The following is a 20,870-nucleotide window of genomic DNA, read 5'->3' on the forward strand; positions in this document are numbered from 1 at the left end:
GTTATTCAATTTCCTTGGACTATTAATATTATCCATTAAGACCTATAAGTATTTTTCTATTTCTCGATAGTTGTTACTCCTTATAAGTATTTAGTATTACGATCTCCAAATGAAAATTATTTGAATCAAGATTTCTAGAACCACAAAAGCTCATCTTGTCTCAACACTTCATCATATTCCCAAAGTTGAAATTGCACATTTTGTAGATAGGAAGAATATGTTTTATTAGACTGAAAAAATGACTATCTTAATTTGTTACATCAAACAATGCTTCTTTTTAAAAACATTCTCAAACATATCCTTATTTCACTAGCAAAAGATATTCTACAACTAATGAAATTTGATATTTCAAGGAAATCCAAGAGTAAAACTGTATCTAGGAATTGATTGAAACCCCCTAGCGAGTCAACTAAGCCACCATGAATTTAAACAATTTTCACCTTTGAATAGTTTGTTGCTCCTGATTAAACTTAATAAAAATAAAATTACAATCAAATTGAAATAAAGAAAGATGACCCACCAAAGTATCATAAAAATGTAAACACCATTGAATGTCAATAAATAAATAATCTAAGTGTTGAAAGAGATCATTTTTTGTCTGATAAAAGGAGGATCCAAGAATCTAACATCTATAAGGTTAGAATATTGAATTTTATCCTAGAACTCTATCATCCTCACGGGGAAGAAACCTACACCACCTTATCTTTCATGGCCATGTAATAAGGTATTAAAATTGAGAATCATCACTTAGGCATTGGTATGTCATGGAAAAAATATACTTAAACTCCTCTTCGAAGGATCATTTAAAGTTGTATGTTAAATTTATCATACACCTCTTTTATCTTTCATATTAATTAAAATTTCTCATCTATATTTTTTTTTATATTTTCTTATTTCATAAAATAATTAATATAATAAAAATAGTTTAATACTTCAATAATATTGTAAAATGATAATAAAATGTTTTTTTTTTGTTAAAACATCAAATAAAATGAAAAAAAAGAAGTAATTCATACCATAAGATATGCAACTTAAAAATAAAGTTAAAATATATTTATTTTATTTATTAATAAAATAATTTTTTTTCTTAAAAAACGTATATATTCTCCCACTCAAATTTGATATCTCTTGTTAAATTAGAAAAACTTGCATATATTAATCCATATTTTTAATGTATAAATATTTAGTTGTATTAATTAATACAAATAATAGTAGCACGTGTCTTTTAACTAAGATGTTTAGGGTTAATTATGACTATGAAATATATTATATTGGGAGCAAAATAGCATTAATACCAAAGTTACCAAAAAAGCGCATAAACATTTTAATTTTAATATATTTTGTAAACATTAATTAATTATAAAAACATTTAAATATAATTATTAAAGTAATTATTCCAAAATTAATAAATTTAAATTGCTTAATAACTTATAACAAGACAATAAGATGTGTTTTTTTCTTCACTGTAATAAATTTATTTTATATTCAAGTTGCATAATAATATTAATAAAAATTTATTAGATATTTATTCGATTTATATTGTTAGTTTATATATTTTAATTATTTTTTAATGTGGGAGTTAGGATAGTATCATCATGACATATATTAGTTCAATTGTTTCAATTTTGATCGAAAGGAAGCACCTTGCAGAAAACCCAATTTGCAAAATTCGTAAAATTGGAAGAAAGATTTGGCAGAGGCTAAAGGGAGATGAGAAGAAGGCCTGGAATTGGAGGGCTGCAGACGCATGCCGCTGCGAGGGATCAATTCCGTTTGCTCGGTGAAAATGTCGCAAAGATCAGAACCGATTTGATGAAGGAGCAGCTTGCTACGTTTCGCTCTCAGCTAGAAGACTTTGCTCGCAAACACAAGGTTCCTCTTTTTTTTTTTTTTTTGTGTGTGTGTGTGTGTGTGTGTGTGGGAAGTTGAACCCAGGTTTGTGGTGCTATAATGAGTTCGTTTTTTGATGCGGCACATGATGTAATACTTCATTTTTGTTTTGCTAGTTTCCTGTGATTAGTTTCTAGCTTTCCTTTTTCTTATGCAAAGTCTTTGGTTTGTACTTGTTTAGTTGCAATCTGAATAATTACTTCTGTTTTTTGTCGTCAAATTCTCTGTGATTTGTCTGTCGGATTGTTTCATTCTTGTGCTGCGCCGTTTTCAATGATGGGGTGTCGTTAAAACTCAATTGGGTTTTTGTTGAAATGGATGTTTTAAGTGCAAAAGGAGTTGTTTTGACGTTTTTAGGTGCTGGGCTTGGCTGTTTTTGAATGAAATTAGTATAGGACAAAGCTTAAATGCATTTGGTTGTGTTCTTCAATTAAAATTGGAGTTTACTGTCAGTAGCTTATGTTGATTTTTAATGCACATTTTCTTTTTACGTGAATTTTTGAGGTGAAGTTTTAATGGGAAATGTTAGCAAGTCACCCTCGTACATTCTTTTAAACACACTCTCTTTAATTGATTGAAATTTATTAGAAAATACAAAATTTGATGGTTTCTACATCCTATTTAATAACTGTCTTTCTCTTATTTTTGTAGTTTTCAATAAATTCTGATGAATGTGTTAAGAGGAGTGTGTTGGAAAGTGTGCTATTAGCACTTCTCAATTTTAATTTTGATTTGAGAGAACAAACAAAAAACACTAAACTAACTGTATTTATGTGTTGTTGTTAGTAAAAGTTCGTAGCTTTGGAGATGGGTTTGGTGGCTGTGGGATCCTCACAAACTTCAATATGTTTAGGCATTGGTTTTGAGGTGTAATGCAGAATCTGTGGTTGGAATCATTGCATAGAAATATGAACTTGAAATTTTTTAGCCATGTTGCTGATTGCTGACTTTGCATGTCAGTAGTGCTGTGTTCTGGGCTGTGCTTGACTAATTTGATAGCCTTGAAACTTCGGGGTAGTGGTTGACTAACAAGGAACAATCCACACTGTTCATGTTTTTTGTTGTTGGCCTCATAAAAGAAATCTCACTTTAATTATTACTATCTTTTTGTTGCAATTGTTGATTAAATTAAATGATTCTAATGGTTGATATTACTTGTTCAGAATGACATCCGCAAGAACCCTGCATTCAGATCACAGTTTCATGAGATGTGTGCTAAAGTTGGAGTGGATCCCTTGGCCTCAAACAAAGGTTTCTGGGCAGAGCTTTTAGGAATTGGTGACTTCTATTATGAACTCGGTTGGTGATATCTTTCTTAACCTTGTTTGAAATAAGTTTCTGATATATGTGTGGATCTTTTATGTACTAATATTCATACGCTGTTGTTATGATAATTAATGGGGAATACCTGAGAAAAATTATAGGATAAGACATGCAATGCTGGAATAAGTATTGTCAAATCACTGCACTACTGTTAATTTATTGTGGACATTATTTTCTAAGGCTGTACGTTTACTTGTGTTTGTTCTTGTAGTATTTCAGCCTTTAACCATGTATATATATTTAGTTTGATAGTTCTCGTTAAATCTTTTGTTTTTGGTTTTTGAAAAACAAACAAAAAAGTTAGGGTTAGGTAGGTTTTCATGGGGCAAGGTATATGCTTAATGTAATGGCAAGTGATAACTAATGTTATGTTCCAGACATTGAAAAGTCTAACATTGATAGCCTCAATTAATATAGCTATTGGTTATCTTCACTTAATGTTGGTTGGTTCTAAGATGGAATGTAACATGGTATTCGAGCTCAAAACCCATTTCCATTGTTTCTGTTGTTTTTGCTGTATATCGCTGGGTCTAGCAGACATCTACAAAGTGAGATGTTGGAAAGTGGACATTGCTTGCCTCAATTATTTGGGTGTGGATTATATACTTGTTTGTTGGGTAAATACACTTAATGCTAATTGGTTTTAAATGGAATCTAACACCAGAAATATAGGTAAAACATCTGTGGTTTATATAAAAGCAGAGACTGGGATTATGATTGATGGAAGTAGTCTTAATGTTATGAAGAACATATAAAACTTAAAATAACGAATCTGACATTCTAATTACATGATTAATTAAATCTATAACTGTCAAAGCTTGGTATTCTATTATTAACTAGGCTTTTATCTTCTAAGATAAGATTTTCCTGACGAACATGGTGGTTTCTTTATGGTTTTATTCACATTACATCATAATTCAGCATGTTACAAACTTATAATTGTTGAAGTATTTATCTCTTTTGATTTAAAAAATCATTCCCGATCTATTATTTTAATTAAATGCAAGCTGCTTATTTTCACTATTTTCTTCACACGTATGCTAAGACAAGTTACTTGGCTGAACAGGGGTTCAAATAGTGGATATTTGCTTGGCCACTAGAGCCCACAATGGAGGACTGATCAACCTGCAAGAACTCTGCCATCTCCTTCGTCAAAGACGAAAAAGTGATCGTGGAGTTGTTTCCGAGGATGATTGCTTGCGTGCTATTAGTAAGCTGAAGGTCTTGTGCTTTAGGTTTCCCATAAACTAGATTATTTATGACTGTTACTGTTTATGAATGTGATGTAAATAGTGTATGTTTGACTCGGGAAATCTTAAAAAATGCCAAAGACAATCTCAAATAATTTAAGCGTTCAGTTATCCCATATGTTTGTACATCAGTGTATTTTCAACGTAAATGTATTTACAGCATACCTTTGACTGTTTGCCATTAACTAATCCTGCTACGGTAATAACCATAATTGAGCAGCAATATCTCATTCTTCACAACCCCATTACATTGAATTCATGATTTCCTTTAACTAATGTACACCACTTACAACCATTTGGGATCTGGGACGGGAATCTTGATGCTTCACAAGACATAAACTTGATGATGGTATGAGCAAAGATCATGAATGGTAATGGCCAAACGCATTTATCATAAAAAAGAAACAGAAACTTAATAATTCAGTTAAAAGGGTAGATTGGGACGTGAAAAGGGTTAATTGTGAGTGTAGTCCACTTCTATGGACAATTTTGGACTAGCTCTGAAATGTGCTTTAAGTGGTAGGAGTAGCCTTCAGTTTTCTCCTGAAAGTAAACTTGAGATGTATGATAGGACAAAACTCTTCCTTAATCTATAAATTGTACATAGAAGATAGGACAACTGTGAATAGATCTTTATGTTTTGAGGTTTAAACAAATAATTAAATATTTTTGAAAAAAGAAAAACTCTATTGATAGGATCTTTAGCCTCTATGCTACCACACTAATTACTGAATATTAAGTAATGGGTCATAGTGCTTATCAAAAGATACTAGTGTTATGATTAACTAGTTTTTATCTTTATTGCATAATATTTTTTTAGAAAAAAAGTGCTTAATTTTCGTATGGTTGGATTAAATAAATTACATGTAGTGAACCTAACTTGCATGCATACGTTGGAAGAACATTTGGATTTTGGAGTGCATGTGTGTGTGTGAGTAGTACATTTTCCTTTTTGTTATAATTTTTCTTTTTGGAACATGCATCTTCATTTGTCAAATCTCTGAATGATTTGTTTCATCTGTCCTTGTTGGTCCCGTGGTGTTTGTCACTGACGTTAACTAAATTTTCAGGTTCTGGGTAGTGGTTTTGAAGTTATTTCTGTTGGAAAGAAAAAACTTGTTCGTTCAGTTCCAACAGAGTTGAACAAAGACCACAATGAAATTCTAGAACTTGCCCAGGTAACAACTATTTCTTCTTTTTGGATAAGCTAATGTGTGTTTCATTGGATCCCCTTATGTATGACATACGCTTAAGGTGTCATTACTCCCTAATGTCTACTTGCTCCTTTCACTTTTCTGTTGTCCAAGAGTTGTGGGCTTATGAACTTACTTGAGCTTGTATTTTAATTTCTTGTTGAGTATAAATCTGAATATTTTGAGACACATTAATAGGTCAAAAAGGATGATACCAAAGTAGTTCGTTGATGTTCTCTTTTTGGCTTACAAAAGAGAAAGTTGCATTGACTTTATCTTTTTAGTCTATCTAGTATCTAGTATCATTTCATTGTCGACTTACTGTCTTGTATATATTAATAGAAGATTGGTGACATGATATAATTTTAAATTTGTTACTGCAATTCCTCAAATAATCAGGAAATCCTTACACTTCTTCCCATTAGCTCATTATTAAAATCTGGTAGTGTTTAGAGTTTACTGTTTGGGGTAATTTTTATTTTAGTTGTTTGATTATTCTTGCGTTAATTTGAACTCTCTTGCTTTGCATGTTGTCTTATTGTTAACAATATGTACATATATAAACTACTGGTGCACAGAGGCAATTAAAATGAAAGTTTGAGCACAGGAAGCTTCTTCCATGGCGTGGTTTAATTTGATTGTTATTAGTTAAAACTTGGATTCCTTGTTGTGAAGAAAAGTGTGTCAACGAATCCAATGTAGCAAAACTAGCAATGTAATCAGCTTGGTATTCGAGAAAGATTAATCTTCTCACATTTACATAGCATTTTCTTCACTACAGGCTCAAGGATTTGTGACTGTTGATGAAGTAGAGAGGCGGTTATCTTGGAGTTCCGGCCGAGCTGTTGATGCCCTTGATACATTACTTGATGTAAGATAACTAAAATCTTTTTAAGAAAAATCTGTTTCTTTCTCTTTTATCTGATTAATACATACTAATCACAAATCATGTATAATAATGAAACACTGTTGGCTCATTCATGCAGGAAGGACTTGCAATGATTGATGATGGCCATAGAGATGGTAAAAGGAGGTACTGGTTTCCTTGTGTGTCACCCATCTCATCTCTAGTAGGAGTTGATTCCTGATAAATTTAGTGAAAAGGAAATTGAGGTCTGATTTTTGAAGGCCTGTGTTTAGATATTTACAATATTGAAATTTACTATTGCTTTTGATTTCTTGAATTATTTGTCCTAAAATGTGATTAATTGTATGTTTATCTAGTGTACACATGTATGGTGTTTGGGAACCGGAAATATATACTTCATTTTCTGTAAACATGATTGTCAAAATCGAATTTTAACTCGTAGAAACTACCGAGTTTACGAGCTTTGTGTAATCAACCTGTTTAACTCGGATACAAAAATCGCATGTACGGATGAAAAAGAAACTTGCATATAGTAAATTATAAAAAATTAAATTATTTTTATAAAAATTAAACTAAATTATATTTCAAGTTCAGTTTCAAAAACTACTATAAAATGTAGTTAGGTGCACTTTAGTTATTAAAAAAAGCTTGTTATAATGAATTTTGCATAATTTTATATTGAGAGTTGTTATACGTTCCAAAACAGCGTCCGATTCTTAAAATATTTATATTTTTTAATAAATTTATTATAAAATAATTATTTAATTTAATATTTAATAGTTTAAAATATTTTTTTTTTTAAAATTCAGAATGTATTTCGGACGATAGATTCGGAGTATCAAGAATTTTTCTTTTATATTCAATTTGCACAAGTAATGATTTTTTATTATAAATAAGAATATATATATTTCTAAGATTTTTTTTAAATGTTGTTATCCAATTAAACATTAACATCTATAATTAAAATATTATATTTTTAATAATTATTTGATAAATTATATTTATGATGATTTTTGACTGATTTGCCATATAACTAATGTATTAAAATTAAATTTTCTTTTAAAACACATCTATTATAAATCAAATTATTTAACATTTTCAAAAATTCTTATAGTAATTTTAAATGATGTTTGTTTTAATTTATTTTGTCTATGTATGATTTATCTTTACTGTTTTTAGTTAAATGTCAAGAGAGAAAAAATGATACTTTTCATGTATCACATATTTTTTCCTTTAAATATTTAATACAACTACCTATATAATAGTAACATCTAATAGTGTATTGTGACATCGTTAATAACTTCTTTTCCCCTTAACGCTTTTCGATGCTACAAAAGAAAACTGTTAAACATAACTGTAAAAAAGAAACAACAAAGACTTCCTTTCATATCATATGTTTAACCTTTCAAACATTATAATTTATATCGTGTAAATTACATGAGCCAAAAGCTACTTATCAAATACATCCATGTACGGAGGCTAACAAATGCTTTTAATTTCTTTGATAGAACAACCAAATACTCATACACATGTGAGCAACAAATGGTAAAAAAGTAAAAGGAAAAGAGAATGCAAATCATTGGGCTTGGATTTGAGAAGGGGTCTCAATTTCCTCAATCCACTCAGAGGCAGGCTCACTCCATGACCTAGGCCTAACCCCCGTTTTAAAATACAACACCATCTCCATGGCTTCAAAGACCTTATGCTTGTCCAAAAACTCATTCCATACTCCACTCACTATACAATAGTTATTGTTATACGGTGGCCGGTGGTGTGCTGCATGTTGCAACCGTGACACGAGCATGCCGGCCTCCTGCAGCGCCACCACGAGCGGCGGAAGCCGACTCTTTGTGCCGTGGGCCCATGCATGAAACTGCTGGCTAAACATGATGCAACCTGAGAACACTCCAACAAATCCTTGAACAATAGGGTCATGGCAAACAAGGGCTATAGGAAGTACTGTGAAGGTCACCGCACGTGCCAATGCATGCAAGTTGTTAGCAAATTGGCGCCTAGTAATGGTCCAAGGCCACTTGTGATGGCCTTGGAATGCTTCAATTTGGGCTCCAACAATTGGAGTTGAGTCATCGCCATAGTTGTCGATGGCCCAATGATAAACTCCAGAACCAAGATCGGCTAAAATGTAACCAACCCAACTTGCTAAAATAGGCTCAATCCATATGTTCAAATCCATTGCACCCTTTATGGACTCTCCCAAGGAAATGAGCAAAGTTGTGCACCCAGCTGCCACCCATGCTCTATGAGACCATGTTGATTGCAAACTTTGGTCATTGATCATGGGACGGTGGTTACCAGTAGTAACCACCGTTAGTGGTTCTGGTATAAGTCGGGGCTCAATGACCAATGACTTATCATTGGTTCTGGGTTTAGAAATGATGGTAGTGGTAGTAGTAGTGGTTGTGATAGAACAATACACGCGAGACGGGTGTAAGAGTGGACGAATCTTGCAAACTTGATAGTGGAAGATTGGTGTATACTTGTGTTGGGTTAAGGAATACATTGGTAGTGTTGAAGAAATGAAGGGAAACCAAATTCTTGGATGAGAAAGAGCTAGATATAAAAAATTTGGAGGTACTCAATAGTGGCTGTGGGAAGAAATGCTGATTTTGTGGAAGTAGGAGAAGGCAATATGGTGTGGTGGGAAAGAGGGATGCGTGGTGTTGTTGAATTCTCATAGAACCTTGGAGGATTTACATTGATTTTGTGTCTTATAGACCTCTCTACGTTTCTTGTGAGCCAAAAGAAAGCGTGGTAGAGCAATTTTGAAACTTTGGACCAAAACAATTTCTATTTTTGGTGGTCCCCCTAAAGTGTGATTTATTTGATTGGTTGGTGTGGCTGGCTTAAGTCATCTAGTACACTTTCTGTCCACTTTTAAAACATTTTACGACGTCTAATATAGAGATAGAGATTGGTATGTGAGGATGTGTTTCTTCCACGAAACGAATTGTAGACGCATCTTCCTTAAATACATTAATCAAAGTAAAAAAGGATATACAAATATACAAATAATAGAACAATATATATATATATATATATATATATATATATATATATATATATATATATATATATATATATATATATATTCAAGTACGGAAAGGATCTAAGAGAGGCTTAATAACATGTATATTCCAGCCCCCTGAAGGAAACTACTGGAGTCTAGAGGCCTAATTAAAATTCATTAAGTCCACTAAATACATTACAAGAAAAAAACAATCCTTTGCAAAGCATTTAATTTGGTTTTTGTGTTTTTGTAACTCTTCCAATAATAGTTTTAATATATAATTTTTTTAACAATCAATAATCTAATTCAGAACAAAGTTAAATAAATAACTTTTAAAAAGTAAAAATAAAAAATATATATATATATATATTATAATTATTGGTACAATGCTAATACTATCAACGAAGTACAATTATATATTCAGTCTTATTATACTAATAACTAATGTCATTTTTAAAATTACTTAATCATTATTAAATTAAATACTCAAAACCTCAAAAATGTTAAACTGATTTAGTTTCAATAAAAAATTATTTATAACTCCTGGCGTAGACATTATACAAAATGTCAGGTATACTAATTACCTGTAGTTTTCTTATTTAATTCATGCATCTATAATTGTGAATTACATATTAAAATACTTTGTAATATTTTTTCTTCTATTTTATTGTTTAAAGTTTTCGTTTTATGTCTCCAAATTTTGTTGATAATTTTCTCTTGCTTAAATTTTAAACCATTTCATTACGCTCTTAAAAAAAATGTATGAAAGAAAAATTAATATTAATAGTTATATATATATATATTTATATATTAAAATATTTAATATAAACTCTAAACTAAACTTGAAAATATAGCTCACTCGTGCTTAAAAAAAAATATTGTTCTTTTGTCTTAAAATTTATAAGAAGAAAACATCTTTAATAAGACTTTGTCAAAAGATATAAAATATTTGCAGTAGAAATGTAAAGTTGAATATTATGCTAAAGAGGTGAAATATTAAATTATTGTTATAAATATTATTTCAATATAAAAACGATAAGAAAAATTTGTAATGATAAACTTATTAATTATATATAAAAGAAATTTATCTAAAATTAATACATCGAGTTAAATCATGTGTTCAACATATTTTCTAATTTAATAAAATTTAAATAATTCACTTATTTATCCAAAAACTATGTTCAGTTTATTGGAAAATAAAAGATATACAACAAAGTTCCAATACATAACAAAGGTTTATTTCCTCTATTCTACTATCCAGCTTTATGATTTTATTGCCAACGAACCAAGCTGAAGCACCAATAAATTCTTCATTTTAGCCAACATTATTAAAAATGGTTTTCCATAGGTCAAGTTTCAAAATGATTCTTATCACCTAGTATTGCTCAAGGACTAACCAAGCATGATGAGAGGATGATATTCGAAGAGAAAATCCAAGATGTTGTTGGTTTTCTCATGACACTAATGACTCCAATTATAACTTACCACGAATGTGAGGATTAATTATAATTTTTTTCACAATGGGATTCATGCCATATATGGTACAATCATGTTACATTTCAAAAGCTCATTAATTAATCACATTCTCACCTACTTCCTCAGCTGTTTTCTCTTCTGTATTATTAACAAAACCCTCCCCAATACACCAATAAATTGTATGTCTTTTCCTTAGAACACCATCTTCAGGGAAGACCAAGAGAGACAACAAGCAAAGTTTCATTACACCATCTTTAAGTTCTTCACAACTGACCTTGAATGTTCTGATTCAAGGCTTGATCATGCAACTCATCCTTGACTTGGCTTGAAGAGGGATCCAAGTGCACCTTTTCACTCATGCCATCAAGAGATGCCACTTTTGATGAGTCAACACCTTGTGATTGCAAGGAAGTGTAGATGGTTAAATATTATCATAAAAATCACACCTAGAGAGGATTACTTATGGAGGAAGTAGGTGAGGATGCGATTGATGAGCTTTTGAAATGTAATATGATTATAGCATATGGTAATGGCATGAGTCCCCTTGTGAAAAAATGTAAACTCAAGAAAAAAGAAATGATTTATACGTACAATGAGCCTCAATGGGCATAAAAATGAATAGTGATAGGAGAAACTGATGATAGAAAGAAAGAAAGATGTAACAGTATATAAAGGTTTGGTTAAGCATAGCATCATCTTAAACTTTGTGTGGTTGCAAGGAAGGAACGAAGCCATATAAAAGTTTCACGTTATTCTCTTTTGGCGTCCAAATTTTTTAATGGATTTGGCTTTAATGCTCCTAATATAAGTTGGACCATTAAAGGTTCAGCTAATTCCTTGATTTGATAGTAAAAGATTGAAGGGTTGAATTTAGCACTACTTTGTACAGATTTTTCTTTTGTTACACTTTGTATCGAATACTCTCTCTCTCTCCCCCCCAAAATAAATGCAGTTTTAATATTTTAAAAGTCTCAAAGTAATAGATGTTTGTTTTCATTAAAAGAGTGAAATTATTTCTTCCTTAAAAAAAAGAGTGGAATTATTGTAGTACACTTTTAATTATAGAAAACAATATACTTATTGTTGTTATTAATATGTGTAAATATGCTTAATTAAATTGCAGTTATTTTTTAAGGGAAAGAAAATTTTAGAAGTAGAAATGACATATATAACAATTGAAACATGTCTCTCCTTTATAAAATGATTGGAGGGGTATATCTCATAGGTCATCACAATCTCACTTCCTATATATATGCTGAGTTGCTCTAGTTTAGTCAAATTTACAAGATCTGATATATTCTGCATGGAATTAATCATTCTAAATGCTTCAGATTATTCAATATATGGCGCTATATCATTATAGTGTTCCTAGATTGTGACAGGTCTTTAGATCAAGAATTTCAGGCTTGTAAATTCTTCAGGAATTCTTCGTTCTCACCTTCAATGTGGTGTGAAGCTTCTGGACAAAAATCCAGATTAAACACACAAAATTAGTCATTGATCTTGGCATTGAGGTTCAAAATATAGATTATAAATAGCACTAACAATAAACACAACTCTCCAATTATTTAAAACCAGACTCAACACTTAATTTAACCGTCAAGTGCTAAAAAATCATGCTTAAGCTTCACGACGACGAGGTATAATTTGTGAATAATTAATTGCACATCTTTAAACTTTATTTTGAATATATATATATATATATATATATATATATATATATATATATATATATATATCTTTTGTATAATATTATCAGGTTCACAATTTAATGAGCTAAAAATAGATTTTTGTAGATAACAAAGAATTTATTAAATTAGAAGTTAGAACCACAATAATCATGAAGACAAGAATTAAGAACATTTTTCCCTTGAGAAAATGATTAAAAAAAGTATCTTTCATTTGGTCTAACTTTGGCAAGAAACTATTCCAGCTGCACACAATGGATAAGCAAAGAACCTTATAAAAAGTTTTAATTTTCATTTTTTTTATTTCTCCTTAAATATTGCAGATTGTCCTTTCTTTTGCAAAGGAATCTATTTCATTATCGTGAAGTACTATTTTTTTTTAATATGTTAATATTCTAATTAATATCAATATCTTTCTTTAGTACAATAATAATGAAATATGAGCCTATAACCTTATTCGACCCATTTAAACTTTTTGTTACTAGGTCCAATTTAATGAATTAGATCTGGTATTTTGGACTTTTGATTTTTATTACTCCCTATGGTCTTTTTATAATAAGAAAAAAGTTATAGTTAGAAATTCATTATTATCTATTTTTTATCAAAAGGATTGAAGATAGTACATTAGACATGTTCATAACCAATGGTAGATCCAAAACTCTGAGTAAATGGAGACAATTTTCTTATAAAGTAAAAATTAATATTAATATATTATATTTGTAAAGTATATATGCAATAACCCCAAGCGTGTGGTTCAGCGGTAGGGGTTGATCCACGCTTAAGCAAGGTCAGGGGTTCGAATCCTGCCTTGTGTATGCAGCCGCGTTAAATCTTGGGACCAGCTATCCCACCCTTTGAGGTGCCTCCAACGTACGCCTATCGGCGGTGGATACTCGAGGAATGAACAAAAAAAAAAAATATATATATATGCAAAGAATTGTATGATTTAATAGTCAAATTAACTTTCTACGCTCTCTAAACCGTGGCTTGATCCACGCCAAGAACTATTTTATAACATTTTAATAAAAAAAATTACTTTAATAACTAACCAAGAAAATCATTATATAATATTAGAAACTACAAAATACTGAATTTTTATATATAATAATAATTTAATTAAAGTGAGAGTGGTGCATTTACTCATCCTTACTTACATGTGGACATGTCCACCTGTTATAAACACCTATAAATAAATGTTTACATTTTACAATATTTGTACACAATATACTAATCTTATCTATGACTATTGTTTCCTTAAGACCTATATCAAATGTCAGCACCAACCCTGATCATAGATGAGAAACTCCATGCATGTTAGATCCTTGGTCGATTTTGAATTATATTAGTGATCCAAAATATCTAAGAAAGTTTACCAATTTCCTATTACAAGCAACAACATCATGCTACAAAGAGAGTAAAAGCAACCTACACTACATATAATTCATAGACTGTACTTAGAGTAAATACAAGAGCAAATGTAAACAAAGTACTGAAATATCACTATCTATTCGCTCCAACGACACAAGGTCATCTCACTCAAGCTGCTGTGTCACTTTAGAATTATTTCTCACAACTTTACCAAGTTACTCAAACTGTTATCACCAGAATTATCCCACACACCAGTCATAACAAACAATACCATTAACTGCAAAGATAGTAACACGCACCAGACTTTTACTTATAGATTATGAACCTATTTAGATACAAGTTTAGAAGAGTTTTTAATAGTTTTTTTACTAGAAAAAACTTTTTACTTTCAGTTAAGTTCTCAGAAGTGCTTCTGAGTTATATCTAAATAGATTCTATATATTTAAATTAAATACAGGAACAGCCATACAACAAAGTACTCAAATATCACAAGTTACTCACTCAAAGACACAAGGTCAAGTCAACTCACTCAAGCTGCAACTTTAGTGCTATATACTAATATGAGGAATATAGTCTCATGATATACACGACCAAACTCTTACTAATCTATTGTTGAGGAATGGCAAAGAAGATCCAGGGATTTTACGGCGTCATAAGTTTATTCCTGAGTTCATTTCTCTTCTGATCAACACATCCTGTGCTGGTCAAAGAGGTTATCCAGATATCATCAGATTTGACTGGCTCATCATCGTCATTCCTGTGCCAACTCCAGAAAGCATGCGAAGAGTTTATAATCTTTAGCTCACCATGACCAAAACTGGCTTCGCGGAATTCTGACCATATTGGCTGTGGATTTATATACCTGACAACAAACAATCATAATGGTAAAAGAATCGTATAAGAGAAAATAGTAGTTGCATGCATGTTGAAAAATTTTGAGTTTGAAAACAGCCTCAATATAACCTTTTTGGGATAACAATTAACAAATGGTTGAGAAATCATATTTATTAAGAATGTTTATGGCTGAATGAAACTTACCTAGCAGCTAAGCCTTCTTTGTTTCCTCCATCACCAATGGTTATATGGACTGAACCACAAGGATCAAGTCTTCCATTGTATACACGTTTCTGTCAATCAAACAAATTAAGATCCTAAAGCAATTAAAGAATACTTGGAGTTTGTTTGGCTAAATTTTCCAGTAACACTTCTAGAAGAGAAAAATAGGAATAAAAAAATTAAATAAAATATTTTTTTATAAGCTAAAACTAGTTTATTCATAAGTTAAAAATAAGATTTTAGAAAAGTTAATAAGAGAAAATTTCTACAAATTAGTTTATGGTTATGCTAATTTTAACTTTTGAAAAAACTTATTTAATTTTTCTTTCATATTTTTTTTCTCCTAACTAGAAGTATTTTTAGAGAAGTTTACTCAAACAAACTCTTAAAAGAAGCGGAACTCTAAACCACAGGCATACCGAGCGTTCATAAGCATGCACATGACCAGCAAGAACTAAATCAACACTAGCTGCATAAAGCAATGGCTCCATAGCTGTCATCATATCAGCCCCTTCACCTTGATGAGCTGTGTTACTATTATACCATGGAACATGAAATAACACGAGCAACCAAGGTGTCCTTTTCCTATCCACCTTTGACAAATCTGCCTGCAGATCACAGACAAGAACATTAGCCACACACACATAAAAGCATTTATCCTAGAAAGGTTAAGATTCAAGTGAAAATGCAAAATGTCATGTATATATATTCATGCCTTCCAGGTTAAGAACTTAAACTTGAATGTAGATATTGAAATTATTATAACAGCAATGTTAAAAGAATATTAGCAGAACACCCACAATAACTTGATTTTCTCTCTTTCCTTCTCGTCATACGTATATTGAAATGTGTAACTACGTATAATGGAGGGCATTCAGCTTTACATTACTTAGGATCTCCGATATCTTTACTAAAGACTTGATTCCAGGGCTGTATTTATGAAGGCTTCATATTTTTATGTAGGTGGTTCGCCCAAGCCATATGCAAATACAATGCATGCATTTGTCACCAAGGATTTTGCACGTCAGTTTGTGCTATTAAGCATTAAGTGTATGTGTATGTGTAAGAAGTAAAAACCAAATCAACCACGGAAGAAGCTATTGTGATTTTTAATTTCATCATAATTCTAAATGTTTGTTCCATTGATAGATTCCAAGGAAACTAGATGGAAGAAATAAGGATGCTAGCTAGACGTTGCTTTTTAAATGAATAGAGTCATTGCAAGTTTGCAACTAATGACAAGACACAACAACTAAGCCTTGTGGCTATTAATCTCAGTAGATGGAATTAGCTATGTCTAAAACAAAACAAATGAAGAACAATGGAAACAAGGACATTGTGATAGTTGAAAATTAAAATAACATATACGAAGGTATGAAGAATGCAAGATAGACACTTGATGCTTTTGTTTTAGGAAAACTTCCGTTGGCAGGTATAATCAGAGTTGTTTGTAACCAATAGCAATCTCTGCATATCAAGTAAAATAGAATTTCCGATGCAAGACATATCCACGACATATTCTCTTTGAAAAAACACATGAAAGCTAACATACTTTAAAATCTCAAATTTAGCATGGATCCTTCCACGTGGCCATTATGAATTATGTGTAAAATATACTGTCCAAGACTGCCACACAGATCAAACTTAATTTTCCCCTATGAATGTGTACATGCTATTCCTAACAGTGCAAGTCAATATGTGCTTCTAACCATTACCCAGAATGGTTTTAATAAAGTGTAGACTAAAACCAAAAATTGAAAAATGAAACTAAGGCAGAGGAGGTTTTGTCTTCTATATTTAGTCTCAACAAGTAATTACTACTTATAGGTGACAATAGATCTAATAACACTTTTCTAAATATAGATATAGAGCCTGTTTGAATAGAAGTTCAAAAGTGTTTTTGAGAGCTTATCTCTGAAAAAAATCTTTTTATTTTTGGTAAAGAAACTGTCAAAAGCTTTTCTAAACTTGTAATTAAATAGGCTCAGAGTAACAAACTCATAACCAATTGGAGCAATCAACTAACCTTTAGCCATCTATATTGTTCAGAGTACTCATCATAATCTGCATAGGACCCGAGCATGATAATGTGAACACCAGCAACTTCAAATGAATAATAGAGATTTGAACTTGATCCACTTTCCTCAAATGGCATTTTCCACCTGGAATTGTAGGACACAAACCCATCCTTTAACAAAGGAATGCTCTCAACTTCATGGTTCCCTTGTGTTACCATCCATGGCCTTGCACTTGCAAGTGGCTGCACTAGTCTTCCAAATGAGTCCCAACGATGCTGGATATAATCAGCATATGAAAGGTCTCCTGGAAGCAGGTGAACATTGTACTTACATTGGTCAATGTGATCCAATGTTGATTTAGTCCACCCAGTTTGACCCAAATCCCCAGCCACAGCAAAAGTGATTGGAAATTGTGCTGGAGGAGTTTTGAGTTGGAACTCAGGACCTTGTCCACCACATCGGTAATAGTACACAGAATTATGCTCTAAAGGCCCAATCACTGTGTGGTGTATCATTCCTGAGCTATAGAACAGATAACTGTAAGATTTGGTTTCTCCTTCAGCTACAGAATGATATTGCCCTGGAAGTGTTCCATATTCTACAATTGAAGGTGCAGATTTATCATCAGTGATCCAGGTAACTCTCATGTGCTGGTCTCCTGCTAAAGAAATGCGTACCTGGAATATACACATTGCTGATAAGAGTCCAAATCATCTGATACTAATTGGGTACCACAAAGTAATATTAACATACTTAAATTGTTGATATCATAATATAATTGCTTAAGCAAAGAGTCATGGTTCACACTTCACAGGTAATTGGTCAAGATTTGGCAAATAATTCTCCAAAGTGAAGGAGGCTGTTTCAGTTCAAATAACTGAAATAAGAGAAATTTAACGGTTTGTTTGAGTAAGTTTCTTCAGAAGTACTTCTAGAAGAAAAAAATAGGAAAACAAATTGAAATAAGTTTCTCTATAAGCTAAAACTAACTTATGTACAAATTAAAAAAAAGATTTTGTGAAGCTAATTGGAACTTTTACAAATTAACTTATACTTAAGTTAATTTTAGCTTATGGAAGACCTTATTCAATTTTTTCTTCTTATTTATTTCTCCTAGAAGTGTTTATGGAGAAGTTTACCCAAAGATATCCAAAATGAAAGTTTTTGTCTGTGTACAAGCTTTACGGCAAACCAACAATCATTACAAATAGATATCATTTCAAGATTCCTCGCCACTCACCAGACATCAGAAAAAGCATTATAATCCCAAAATTCTAAGGGACAGAAAAACACTTGACGACTGGGATTGATTACCATCCACATTGAAGTGCCAACCTCTTAAAGAAATTTTCATGATGATCAAGAACAAACGAACATAAATATGACTACAATTACAGAATGCTGCTAATCAACTAGTCTAACGCCACATTTCAAAACCAAATAGTCCAAATCAAATTAGTGTGGCTTCACTGAATTTCACAACTCTCCATAAATCACTATTTCTATTACCCAAAATCCATAATGGAAAAAGAATATCAGAGAAAACATCACGGTAGCAGGGCTCAGAAACCAAATAAGAACAAAGAATTGCACTTCATTGGAGGGCAATCCTTAGAGCTATGTCCAAATCCAAATTATAAGATGGTTTTAAAGTCTATCATAATGGTTATTATTTGGCGTACCGACATGGTTGTTGGTGAATCTACCAACCACATGCAATATCTCTAGTCCAGTAAATTTCATATTAAAAAACATACTAAATTAATACATGTCAGAAACACAAACACTTCCCCCCCCCCTTTTTTTTTGTTTAAATAAACTAAGAACCCAGATTCAGAACCAAAAAAGCATAACAAAATAAAATAGAAATAGAAATAAAAATGGATAAGTGTGACATTGATCATCTAATAAGCAAAAGGGTATAGCAAAAAAGTGATTTTTATGCAGAATAAGATACGATGATAATGAGATGAAGAGTGGAAACACCTGCTGAGGGAAAGAGGAGGGTTTAGAATCCCATGGAAGATGTAAGGCTTTTCGAGGCAGAGGTCGAATGTAATCAGATGCAGCAGTTGCAGACACTATCAATAAAACCGTTAGAAGTAGTTTCGGTTCCATTTGTGTTTCAACAGAAACCTCTGCAAAAGTTGGATCAACACGACAACAATGTACTTCAGGAATCTATCATAGCCACGCCGTGATTGAGGTCCGTGGATTTTGTCAATTGTACATCACCTTTTTGTCACTGTGCTGCCGCTAATTTGTTTTATAATTCTATATACTTTTAAATAATAACATTTTTGTGGTTTTTTTTTTATTTTTTTTTTTTATTTTGGTACTTTTAAATACTTTCCGATTTAGCTTCTATTTCTTTTTTAATCAAGTAAAAATGATAGAACACCTCATAATTACCTAGCTGATAGTTAACAATATGTTGAGACTCTCAAACTAAGTATTTATGAATTTATTAATCCCAATTTGACCTCCTACTTACTAAGATGAGAGTTTGTAAGTTTATCATAAAAATTTTACCTTTATATTAAAAAATATATTAAGTAAATATGTCAATTTAAATAAGATTTTAATGATTATAAGAAAAATCAAATTCACATTATAAAAAGACATCTTCTATGTCAAATTATATACCAGAGAAAGTGATCATTTGAATTTTTCTAATTATTTAAGAATTAATTAACTATACATTGTCAGTATAATTTCTTTTATACTAGCAATCAATTATATTTTTTAATTATATCATGTTACCATTAAAAGTAAATGTGTTTATAGTGACATGACATAATTAAAAGATATAATTGGTTGTCAGTGTAAAAAAATTTCACTGACAATGTATAGGTAATTAACTCATTATTTAATATCTATACTAATATAAAAAGGAATACTACTTTTAGTTTTCATTTTTTATATGGACCATTTTATCTTTTGTTTAATTTTTAATAACTACCTTTTTTTATGAATAATTTTTCATTTTTTTCATTTTTAATTATTTCTTCTTTTAATACAATGCAGGTACGAAATGTCTTTTTACTACTTGTAAAAATAATACGGATTACAAGTGAATGGTTTTTAATCGAAAGAAAATGGTTCAACAGAAAGATAAAAATGTGTATACGAAAGAAAAGTGTATTATCTTTATTGTATAAATATATTGTTTTATTTTGATAGTTAATTTTACCTTTTCATTCTTGTTAAGCTTAGTTGAAGTTATTTTTAATAATCAAGTAATTCAAATTTTAAAAGTTTATCAAATATATAAAATTTTATCATCTATTATGTTGGCCTCCAAAATTTAAAGCAATTTGTTAGCATTAATTATATTTTGATGTGTAAATTAATGATTGACATAAAAATATTTTTATATAACAATATTGTATAAATAATATAGAATTTTAATTTTTTTGGTTTATAATATCACATGTAACTTCTTCTAGAAATGATCAAGTTTAAACTAGGCAGGACTATTATGATAATGAAATTCTCTCAAAGTAATTACAAAATTAATATCTAAAGTTCTTCACAAAGTAATACAATTGATTAAGTTTTGTTTCTTCTAATAATAACATAGATGATGTAAAACACGAGTTTATGAGTGACAAAACTCTCCTCCAACCTGTAGAAATATATTACTTGAGATATTTTTTTTAATATATTTATATTATTTATACTTATTATAAAGGAGGTATTAAAGTTTGTA

The 20,870-nt window shown here is 30.8% G+C and overlaps 3 protein-coding genes across 3 annotated transcripts; 1 reads left to right on the forward strand and 2 right to left on the reverse strand.

Moving 5' to 3' along the window:
- The first annotated feature begins 1,612 nt into the window (after positions 1 to 1,612).
- Positions 1,613 to 6,934, forward strand: VPS22 (EAP30/Vps36 family protein). The gene is made up of 6 exons (XM_020367016.3): positions 1,613 to 1,872; positions 3,054 to 3,189; positions 4,280 to 4,434; positions 5,534 to 5,641; positions 6,438 to 6,527; positions 6,643 to 6,934. The coding sequence occupies exons 1-6, from the start codon at positions 1,711 to 1,713 to the stop codon at positions 6,742 to 6,744; spliced, it is 753 nt and encodes a 250-aa protein (XP_020222605.1). The 5' UTR covers positions 1,613 to 1,710; the 3' UTR covers positions 6,745 to 6,934.
- Positions 6,935 to 7,881: 947 nt separating this feature from the next.
- On the reverse strand, positions 7,882 to 9,245 carry FADA (fatty acid desaturase A). Its single transcript, XM_020367222.3, has one exon. It carries the CDS (start codon positions 9,043 to 9,045, stop codon positions 8,101 to 8,103), a length of 945 nt encoding a protein of 314 aa, XP_020222811.1. The 5' UTR covers positions 9,046 to 9,245; the 3' UTR covers positions 7,882 to 8,100.
- Positions 9,246 to 14,501: 5,256 nt separating this feature from the next.
- LOC109804925 (purple acid phosphatase 18) lies at positions 14,502 to 19,409 on the reverse strand. The gene is made up of 5 exons (XM_083068470.1): positions 19,145 to 19,409; positions 17,167 to 17,835; positions 15,560 to 15,748; positions 15,123 to 15,211; positions 14,502 to 14,946 (listed from the first exon to the last, which is right to left on the reverse strand). The coding sequence occupies exons 1-5, from the start codon at positions 19,274 to 19,276 to the stop codon at positions 14,727 to 14,729; spliced, it is 1,299 nt and encodes a 432-aa protein (XP_082924596.1). The 5' UTR covers positions 19,277 to 19,409; the 3' UTR covers positions 14,502 to 14,726.
- Between the last annotated feature and the right edge of the window lie 1,461 nt (positions 19,410 to 20,870).

The sequence above is a fragment of the Cajanus cajan genome, chromosome 2 (assembly GCF_000230855.2).
Source record: "Cajanus cajan strain Asha chromosome 2, NIPB_CcT2T_4, whole genome shotgun sequence".
Taxonomy (NCBI): Eukaryota; Viridiplantae; Streptophyta; class Magnoliopsida; order Fabales; family Fabaceae; genus Cajanus; species Cajanus cajan.